This window comes from Photinus pyralis, unplaced genomic scaffold (genome assembly GCF_008802855.1).
Source record: "Photinus pyralis isolate 1611_PpyrPB1 unplaced genomic scaffold, Ppyr1.3 Ppyr1.4_LG9, whole genome shotgun sequence".
Classification (NCBI taxonomy): Eukaryota; Metazoa; Arthropoda; class Insecta; order Coleoptera; family Lampyridae; genus Photinus; species Photinus pyralis.
The window spans coordinates 15,056,277-15,067,769 of record NW_022170878.1 but is presented as its reverse complement, the minus strand read 5'-3'; the positions used below and the strand labels follow the sequence as shown (position 1 = coordinate 15,067,769).

Sequence of the window (11,493 nt, the reverse complement as noted above, 5' to 3'; positions counted from 1 at the left end):
ATAGCTTTTGTTTTGACATCACCAATGGATATATTTCGTGCAGACATCTCAATTGCCCTTTGTGGGTACCCTCTTCAGACAATCCGTGCTTGAGGTATAAGGGAATATACCCGATCACGATAAGAGGCCGAGGGGGAGGGCTATGGTTGGTAAAAATTAGTTCCTTTCGTTGAGACCTTTCATTAGAGTACCATGAAGGATAAAACTAGTTCCACTGCCCTCCTCGCCCTCCACCCCGTACTTTTATAAGAGGACAGAAAGAAGGGCAGTAGTTGGTAGAAAACGGTAGCTTTCGTTGAGACTTTTAATTAGAATACAATGAGAGATAACAATAATTTTTAACCACCACCCCCCTCCCCCCTCAGGCCCCGTCGTAGAACATGTGTTTACCTCCGCCCCCCTCCCCAATTTTCTGAAGTTTAACTTGACACCACTAAAGGCATGTGTATGTAAAATCTGAGACCAATTGGTTGTCGTATGTAAAAGTTATGCACGTTTTACAAAACAGCATCTCAGGAAATAATCCGTGGGGGGGGGGGCCTTTTAAAAAAGCAAATTTTGATGGCCGTCTGGCACACTTTCAAGCTATAGGCTACCTACTGCAAAAAAATCCAGGACTCTAGGACCATTTCCCTAAAAGTAGTTCGAAACGGCAAAAGTGGGTCCGGACGGACAGGCGGACGGGCGGACAAAACGCAAACACTTAAAATATGTGCTAAAAAATGAATGTTGCCCCGCTATTCGTCACTGAAAATGACTTCAAAATGCCACAAGAGCTACATTTACAAACAGTGCATCTTTTTTCACAAACAACTTTCAAATCACACACTCGACTTACCCTAATTACACAAGATGATAAATTTACTGGTGACAAAATTTAAAAACCTATTACAAGCACCATTCCCAATACTACTTCAATTAAATCTAACCGGAACGCACTTGACTGGACGTTATGCGGTTTCCTTTTTGTAGAGATGTTGAATACTGTGGTAGAAGCTCAAAGTTCTAGAGTGCAATAGAGCGTCAAGGACAAAGAAGATCTCTCCTGCTTCTTCTAAAACATCTGTCTTATCACTTAAACAACAGAAATTAAATTGAACACACACGAAAGTAAAACCTTACAAATAATTTTTAAAGATAAAAAATTTTTATAGAAAAAGATAATGAAACATCATCATTTTACAATGTCTTATCTATTTAAATAAAAGCAATAATTTCGCATTTGTATCTAATAATGGTCTAAATTTACTTTAAATAAAAAAAACAAACCATCGATAGAAATTGAAGTTGGCATTGGTACGCACACTCTTACCAACTTAAAAGTAATTATTAAATTTGGAGTAAGACAACCTCACATTTTGGACGAAATAAAGTGAACTTTTGTTTTAATTGTGAAAAAATTAGGGCTTCTGTCGCGACTTTTTCTGTTGAAAAGGTGCCCTCTCGCCATTTTTATTAATTTCATGATCCTACCCGAGAGGTTTACGAACGTCACGTACTACGATTTCCAAAAAATCAATTAGTTGCGCTTCTAATGAAGCCACTCACGACGAGGTTTTCGGATAAGATTAACTGCAACTCATTTAAATAGCCACTGTTAATTATGCTCATTTCAATGGGCAAGATTCAATTCCAACATTCGGTATCCGATGAGGGCGATGGCGTTTGTAGTAGCAGTAACTGGTTAAATAACCATGATGTGGTTCGACGAAAATGGCGTGCTGCTTCTTAACAAAACACGTTCATTATTGATGGTTGTACGGCGAGATCTTGATTCTTGTTCGATCGTTGTTCGATGAATGCAGTTCAGGCTGATTCTAACTCCGGCGGCTCGCGGGCCGCACTTAATAAGTGGAAATATATACAGAGACAGGAGAAATATTTATATACAAGAGGAATTGTAATATATTAATTCGTCCTCATCTTCTAAATGACAAGAGCTTGCGGACGCAGCAAATGTAATTGAAATATCTTGACGGGAACGGTTGCAAACTCGATATATATACAGCTTTTGTTTACGGTAACGGCGGCTAAAACACAACTCTAGAAATTAAATCAACTAGGTACTTTTACCTACTATCTTCAACTACTAGAACCAACACAAATATTTTCGGCAGAACAAAATGAGAAAATATTTGCAAAGTCGAAGGCGAAGACTTGAACGGGACCGATTTGTTAGTGAAGTCAAAATTTCACATACTAATATGTAGTGAACCAGGGGTCGAAAAGAAGATACTTGTCAAGGAAAAGTCGAAGTATCAGGGGAAAGCACTTACAAACGGAATTTGAAAGTGGGTAATACCTCTATATCCACAAAGAGTGATAATATCGCTTAGAGGTTCACTGGATATTTGGACATATCGGCCGTCATAGCACTTTTATTCTACAATAGTGTCGGTACGTTCGTCGTTCTGTAATAGCAATAACAAAAAATCGAGATAATCCTTTTTTCAAAATACAAAATGTTAAACTGGGATCAACTGGAAATTGCGCAAATAGTTCATAGTAGAAATATTCATCAAGAAGCGTGAGAATCATAATCATGATATCTTGAGCAGCTACTTTATCAAAAACTTCAAAATATCTGAACATCCGGCCCTTCTCATAATAGCTTATACCACTTTGACATTTCAAATCAAATCAAATGCTCATGCATAGCTTTGCACGGGTTTTTGATTCTATATCGCGCTGTTACTAACGTACTCTGTATACGTATTATATCTACAGTGCATACTTGGTGTACGTGTCTGTACCTTCCAAAAATAGGTAATCTAATCTATAATTCGACAGGAAAAGGCAATTCAACTTGATTGATTACTACGCAGTTCAGTTTCACGTTTGTCATCGTAAACCAAAGGAATTTCATGTTATGTTTTCTGGATCGAAATGCCACCCCCTCCCCCTTGAAGAATATGCTTCACGCGAAGAAGTCGGAAAGGAAAGAGAGCAAAGCGGGTGAACTGAATGATCGGATGTACAAGTTCTGACAAGGGAGAGGAAAAGGGATGAATATATAAAGGAGCAGGACGAGGTCAGGAACAAAAAGGTGGAAGGGAGACCATCTTGGAACACGATCGCCGAAATGCTCAAGGAAGCGGCAGGAAACACACTCAGAAGACATAAGCTGTCCATGCCACCGAACAGGAAGCCAGCCGTGGACAACCAAAGCAGAGCACTGAAGAGGTTTGGGCGAAACCTACGCAAACCTGAAGCAAAGAAAGAGCTCCGGTAGGCCAGAGAAGAGAAAAAAAGAGCATTTGAACAACATGATATCAAGGAATTCGCCGAGTTTGCAAAGAACATCGCTAAGCTTAGCCCAATCTATAAGCACATAGGAAAAAAGGGGAAACCAAAACATATGTAACAATGACAGCATGGGAGAAGCTTCTGAAGGAGGAACTCTAATGGAAGAGAACGATTACTGGCCACTCCAGCCACCACCCACGAGGGAAAAAATGATGGAGGTACTAGGAAGACTGAAAAAGGGGAAAATGCCAGGGCAGGATAGGATCCAAATTTTGATTCGCATATGAAATCTTGGGCGTGAATAGAAATATCTGACATGGAAACCATCCGAGTTGTACAATGGATTCTAATAAACACAATTTATTCCGAAACACAAGAAATCAAATTCCCTGAAAGAAAACAACGCTTACAATGCTTGTTTATACATATTGCTCCGCACGCAGACGGTCGACAATTAAATTTAAGAAAAAATCTTAAATTACTTGCCGTTTTTCTAAATAATCCGAATAATCTGGTCGTAAAAAGTTTGCGATAACCAAGCGCACTTATCAAAGACACAGAAATGCTCGCTGACAGCTTAAGGAAACTTACTTCTTTTTAATAACACTGAATCTGCTTTGATGAATAAAACCACAAAATTTCGGTAGCTGTTCGGATGGTAGAAAGTTTAAATACGAAGACCTCACTATACTACAACTGCTTCCTTTTTCAAATCGACAAAACTTTTTCCGTAACGAATAACACAACTTTGGTTAACTTGAACCTGCCAATCAACGACGGACTTCACCAAAAATCCCCAGTTCTCCAATATGAAACACACACTTGCGTGTTCGTTGTCAGCACCAGACGTACGTTAATTAATTTTCGCTTGATAAAATTCCTTATCGCAAACGAACAGATGGGTCTCACTTCTAACTAACACCTTATCTAAATTGAATAAATTACAAAAGCGATAAAACAAGTAATTAAAAACAATTCCAAAAGGAAAAATTAGGTAACATAAACCAACGTTCTCTTTGTTCCTAAATAATCCCCCAGATTTACACTAATTATATTGAAATATTCTTATATACGGGTACCGTTGATGTCACCTAAGAGGGGACAATTTTCAAGCCGAGACCGTAAACCTAAATTAGACTCCTCAAAGAATTTTATTACAATTGCGTCAGTATATATTTCCTTTAACTATTTTTGGAACGGGTCACTTTTGCCACCATAACCCCAATACTTCTCCAAAGACGCACCCTTTATACACCGAGTTATACACACGCCGCGGCCCTTCCAAACAGTACCATTCTGTGTATGTATGGTATGTGAAGTACAGGAAAGACTAGATTCCAGAAGGGCCTTTTTTTAAATCTTCAAAATTCATGATAGATTAAGACAGTTTCATTAAAGATACCCAGGAGAATCTTCCAAGGTTCTTAGACTAACAAAATGTAGATTATACATAAAACGTTCAATATGTCGGATCTAAAAACACTTCAAAAACGTTTTCGAAATTGTTAAAGATATTCAGAAAGAAGTCGTATCATTTTCATAGATTCGTCTCAGGCTTCCTTCAAATTAACGAAGTTAGAAGGGTACCATTCCATTGTTTTTATAACGGTACCTATAAAATAGTGGAAAAGATATACCGGGTGATCCAAAGGTAGTGCGGGCAGTTTGAATTTCCCGCGAAACCAGAAATTTTTAAACTTTGTCATTTATTTAAAAACAGTAGCAGATCAATGTGAGAATTAGCCTTTTCGCATTATGGCAACTGTTTCTTTCTACCAAATGATTCGTGCGCATTATAACTACGTCTCATATCATTTATCTGAACAATCGAACCCCGTTACCATGTACAATAGATATCCAAAAAAGTAATGAGCTCATAATCTTTGAGTGCCTGTTAAAAAGATAAAGGTAAGGTATAAAACAGTTTCTTACCATGGTAAGGGCCACTTTTTGATCAGTATGATCGCACTTGGTATTGTCCTTCTCGCTGCGAGCGCTTTAGGTAAGTCCACTTTCATTTATAAAATATCGCTAAGGTCTATTTTTAAATACAGCCGTTCCTGCTCTCCCCCGCATTGTTGGTGGAGGCTACGTGCCACAAGGCCAACTTCCCTACCAAGTATCGATAAGATCGGCAGGAATCCATTTATGCGGAGGTTCCATCATTGACAAATACACTATAATCTCTGCGGCACATTGCTTTCAACAGTAAGTGTCAGTATCATTAGCGAGCGGGTTTCTTTACTTTGTCCTTCTAGAAGCAGCCCGTCGCATTTAACCGTGGCCGCCGGTATCATCAACTTAAAGGATGAGTCGGCCCAAGTGTACGACGTTGAAAGGATCATAAATCACCACCTGTACGACTCGTACTCGAAAGCAAACGACATTGCCATTCTCAAGCTAAGGCAGTCGATTCAGTTTAGCAGTACGGTCAGCATAATTGATTTGGAGCAAACCAGACTATCGGAAGGAATTCCTTGCACCGCCAGTGGTTGGGGTGACACCTACCCCGGACACCCCACCGATGACTTGAAGTACGTGTACCTGTACAGCATCTCCGACGAGAAATGCAAAGAGTCCTGGCCTATGAAGACCGAGTCGCAATTGTGCACGTTCCTAAGTGAAGGCCAAGGCACGTGCTTCGGCGATTCCGGCGGTCCATTGGCCGCGAACGGAAGATTAGTTGGACTCGTCTCGTATGGATCACCTTGCGCCGTTGGCATGCCAGATGTTTTCACAAGGATTTCGTCTTACATCGATTGGACTCGAGGATACATGGGTTAGTGTACCAACTTAGCAGAATATTAAATGGTTTCACATTGTGTATACTTTTTTTCTTACTCTACTTACGCAACAAACGCAAGGCTGGAGGCTTTAAAGAAAGTTCAAAGGGCTGTTACTTTTGAACTAGTAGCGCAGTCTTGGAACTGTTTGAAATTATGGATTCTACAGGCCACATTCTATAAGAAAATTTTTTTCTGTGTCGATCTGAGACAATTTTTTTTTGCGGGCCTCAAAAAAAGGCAGTGTATAACCTTCCTTTTTTACAAAAAATCGACTACACCAAAATTTCTCGGGAAAACACTTTTTCTTATTAATTTTGGTGCGTAGAATCCAAAAAATTCGCACTTTTTCGATCAAACTTCTCAATCAAAAGTTATAGACTAGAAACTAATTTCGAAAGAAAATTCAAAGGGCTGTAACTTTTGAATCAGTAGCCCAATCTTGGAACTGTTTGAAGTTATGGATTCTACAGGCCACATTCTATAAGAAAATTTTTTTCAGGGTCGATCTGAGACAATGTTTTTTGCGTGCCTCAAAAAAACGCAGTGTATAACCTTCCTTTTTTGCCAAAAATCGACTACACCAAAATTTCTCGAGAAAACACTTTTTCTTATTAATTTTGGTGCGTAGAATCCAAAACAATTCGTACGTTTTCGATTAGACCTCTCAATAAAAGATTATGGACAAAAAACAAATTTCGAAAAAAAATTCAAAGGGCTGCAACTTTTGATCTAGTAGCCCAATCTTCACACTGTTTAAAATTATGGATTCTACGGGCCAAATTCTATAAGAAAATGTTTTTTTTCCGGGTGGATCTGGGACAATTTTCTTTGTGGGCCTCAAAAAAAGGCAGTACTTTTAAGTTATTCAAATATTTGAGAGCAATTTAGAAATGTTTACTTATTTTTTATTTTATTTATTTATTGTCCCTCTTGTTCTAGGCCCTCAACAGGCTTACGACCAATTACAGAGTAACCCGCATAATGCTTTTTAGAGGTGCCCCTGCAGAAGGTCTTAAGTTGTTCTATACTACTCCGGTATTTACCTTACGAGTTAGGAAAACTGCAGAAAAACCTAATTCGGAGTAGCCGGCAGAATGCTCGAAACTGATCTAAGGAAATTCCCATCTCTGCCACAGATGAAAAATTCACCTCAAACCAGGTTCGAACATCCGACCTCCGGATTTATACCCCAATGCTCTATACCACTGAGCTATAATGCCGGTCGGTTTAGGGAAAGTTTCCATTGTCACAAAATCAAATATAAAAATCCGATACATATGAATACCAAACTCGAAAGTCTACGTAACTTAAAAACAATAGGGACCTTTCTTATATCCTTAAGACCATGTGTACCAATTTTCAAAGCGATCGCACGTTTCTAAACAAGTTATCATGCACACGGACAAACGGATGGTCAAAAATGGATCTGTTCCAAAATCGCTAGTTTTAGTTACAGAACACTGCGGTAGCTCCTGATCCTAGCGATTTTGTGGTCCCCTCGGTCATAGACGTAACGTCAATGATCAACCTCGGTTTATGCGTTTGCTGACCATATACTAATCTATCTGCCAAAAGCAAACGACCTTCCTGATTGGCTAAATTTAAGGAAATGGTATAATTTGGGGGTACCAATTTTCCTTTTTACCACGGTTAGACACATATATTAGGAAGTAAAAAAACCATGATTGCCATCTCAAAGTGGTAGCTAATAGAAATGGCGGCCAATCCAAGATGGCGGATGTTGAGTTTTATAAAATCAACTATATCTCTAGAGCTACTGGTCCGATTTCATCATTTTCTTAAATGAATAAGCTTTTGTGTGTGCTACAATATTGTCATAACTACCTTTTTCGATAAAATCAACCAATTAGTAACTAATACATGAAGTAAACGAACTGAATTTTTTTTAACTCTTACTTCGTTACTTTCAAAAGTTTCATATACACTAAAATCTGCTACTTCTTCCTCTTCTTCAGTGACGTTTTCACAAGTTGGCAGTTTGCATGCGCTTGTGCACTTTAAGTTATTAGCATTACATAATGGTAGTTGCCAAGAGCCAGCTTGGTAATTCTACGTGAGGCGATCTGGAAGCCAAACTTAGGGTTATCTTTCATATTTTTGCTGTTTCCGGAATAGCATCTCTTTGATTTTGACGTACAATTTTCCAATGTATTTTTTGTTTTCACATAATGTATGTCCAATTATCTGGCACAATATACACCTTCCCATCAATATTAACAAACTCTTCGCAGACGTTATGGCTAAAAGCCGTATTTGATCGTATTTATTGCAAGACAGTCAGTCTTGTCAGTTGTAAAGTTCTTGTTTAAAGTTAAGCGGAAACGTGTTTCACGTTTTTGCTGTGCTTATCGAGCAGGCGTCGCTCATCTGACGCGTTTCTTTAAGGTTTTCCCAGTACTCGTTAAAGGGAGTTTTTTCACCATTAAAGAGCCTTCACAGTGTACAACAGGTTATCCGATGTATCTCCTAGTTTAGTAAGAGGTGAAAATTCTTGTAATGCAACGTTGTATAACACTGCCTAAGATTGCCTGTATTTTGGAGAGTGCAATTCACTAAAAGGTGAAATCTCTCCACATATGATACATATATTTTTGCATATTTTCACCATCTTCTTGATGTTTGGAAGCACTTATTTTATTTTAATTTTAATTCAATTTGTTGATCAGCTAAAGCTGTGAATACTTATATGCAAAATGAATATCGTTTATTTTTGGTTGTACTTCTTATGAGATTTTGTGTATTTTCGGTTTGCAACATTTGCGATTAAACCAAATTTATTTTTGCATATTTTAGGATGTATTTAAATTTTTGATAGAGATAATCGATTTTAATTTGAATTTTTAGTACATTTTTGCGGATTTTTATAACGGACGCGATCATGAAACATACTGCAATAGCTGGAAGGAAGATTTATTGATTTAATTGATGTTTAATTTCATCATTTCCAAACTATTTTATCTTTCTCTTTCTCTACCGTGTTGATGGGTGATATTGTGGAAGGTTTGGAAATTGTTCCCAATAGTTTGTCGTTTTCTAATGCACCTATTACTTTTGTTGATGTAAAGAGAAGTTTCTCTGCTTAGTGCTTATAAATTAATTCTTAGCGACATGAGGCAATCATTTCGTGCAGAAAACATCTTATTGTTAGTGTTTATCGTAATTCCATTTTTATTAGAAATTATGCAACATATAATAATTTTGCATATGTGTGCATATACATCAAAACTGTTTGCATATTTTTCACTAATATTCTGCATATATATGCGCATATTTTACCATTTATTGTTGATTAATACAGGATACAAGTAGTAAAGAAAATTCGGAAACAAATTTTTAAAAAAACATTTTTTTAAATTACTTATTAACAGTTGATTTTATCGAAAAAGTACCTACTTATAACAATATTTATAGCACATATAAAGAGCTTTCATGAAAAAAAAAGAATAGTGAAATTGGATCAATAATTCCAGAGATATAGTTGATTTTATAAAACTCAACATCCGCCATCTTTGATTGACCGCCATTTCTATTAGCTACCGCTTTGAGATGGCAATCATTGTTTTTATGGCATCCTAGTAAACACGTATAACCACTGTAAAAAGGAAAATTGGTACCCCCAAATTATACCGTCATGTCGACTGGCCCATGGACTATTTCTAGTATTCGCTTGTGCTGGACGTAAAAGTATTTAGTATTCAAATACCTTTGATTTGTGTAAAGTATTTACTATTTAGTATTCAAATACTTTTTGAAAATATTCTGCCCAGCCCTGGATACGATAACCTTTGACTGAAGTTGAATGTGAATGCCGCTAAATATCTATATCACTTTGGCATTTCCCTCTGCGCGGTAAAAAGGAGACTGATTCGTAACGCACTAATCTAAATGAGTTTTAAAAATCAAATGAAAACCTCAAACAAATCAAAATAGGATGTCGAAGGTATACATATATCTCAATATTTTCGATGGGATTAAAAACGCATTGGTAGGGAGGCAACCGTAGTACTGCATGTCCATTTTCTAATTCCATGTCATCAGCAGCACACCGTTTTGAAGGTTTGTTGCTAAAATAGCACATTTAGCCTCGATACTAGAAGTATTACTACGAATAAACCACATTTGCATTGGAAACTCAAAATTTTTGTGCTGTAGCGATGCCTGTAGTTGTTTTCCATTTAGCATTGTCCATAATAATCAGCGATAGTTCTTCTAAATTTGGTGGAAATTGGTCCCCGAAACTGTCTAGTATAATGAATGACGTTCTAATGAGAAAAAACCAAGAGGCGGCGTCCAGAGTTCTATCAAAATGAAACCGAATTAATTTGCATCGCATTTGGAGCAAATACAGCGAGGAACTGGAATTTCCCTGTTCCACTTCCTCCAAATTGGGTTTTCTTCATAAGTTAAACGCCCAATTTTGGAAGTATCTTTTTATATTTTATTTGCCGTAAGTAAGTCGATTATCTTTTGCCTTTTTACCGTCACCAGTACGTTTTGTAAGTATTTTGATGACTGGCCCAGAGAAAATCTCTGTAATAAATGCCAAAGAAATTCATTTTGGTAGCTTTTCCTACGTCCAGTTTTGTCAAACAAGATTTTTTGCGGTGGTTTCATTGCAAATAAGCTTCAACTAGAAAAAGATTCTTTGTTGGGATCCACCATGTCAAAATTCTTTGGGTAGTTCCGGGCTCCGTTTCCAATTGTTGAGATGTGCAGGCGAATAATTCTGTGACTGCAATGTAATGGAGCAACTCGATCCATTGACGTAGGTTACGATTTGGAACGTCATGACCGTTTCCCGCCAAAACGGCAATGACCCTTGATTACCGAACGAGTTTGGAATTTGTGTAATTTATGGCTTCCTCATCGTCGGTCCCGACCACTTTCCCACGAGCGCCCGCTTATCGCGGATTTTTTTAACAACCGGTAAGTTACGCCGTGCCACTTCTGCGGGTTGTTTGTAGAAATTGCGGTTACTTTTACTTTAGAATATTTAATAATGGAAAAATTTATCTCAAAGTAATTTATAACTAAACCGACTTTCACCGATTCCGGTCGTAACTCTTCGCAGCAATAACTTGCACCTAGTTTCTCTCGATGGTTTGGTGAAAAAGGCCGCGCGCTGACCAGTAATTTGAGTGACAATGTGCAAGGGGGATAAACAATCAGAAACATCGGTCACGAGATCAATAGCTCTGGACTGAGGACTGGGAGGTAAATTAGCAACTTTCCAATAATTTTACTATCGGTACCTATGCAAATTTCCAGTTCCAGTTTAAACAAACGAGGAGCATTCTCATGGTAATGAGGTTATCGGTTTCACTACCATTAAGACAATAACTGCTTTTGCACCAGTAAAGAAAGTGACCTCAATTGGGATGCGACCATAAATCTTATTCAATTTCTCATCTTCTGGCGCCCATCATTTTAGGAGAAGGGC

General features: G+C 37.8%; 1 protein-coding gene across 1 annotated transcript; it reads left to right on the top strand.

Annotated features, from left to right (window-relative positions):
• Window positions 1–5,197: 5,197 nt before the first annotated feature.
• LOC116181010 (chymotrypsin-2-like) lies at window positions 5,198–6,070 on the top strand. The gene is made up of 3 exons (XM_031501223.1): window positions 5,198–5,248; window positions 5,301–5,454; window positions 5,505–6,070. Exons 1-3 carry the CDS (start codon window positions 5,206–5,208, stop codon window positions 6,028–6,030), a joined length of 723 nt encoding a protein of 240 aa, XP_031357083.1. The 5' UTR covers window positions 5,198–5,205; the 3' UTR covers window positions 6,031–6,070.
• Window positions 6,071–11,493: the final 5,423 nt, after the last annotated feature.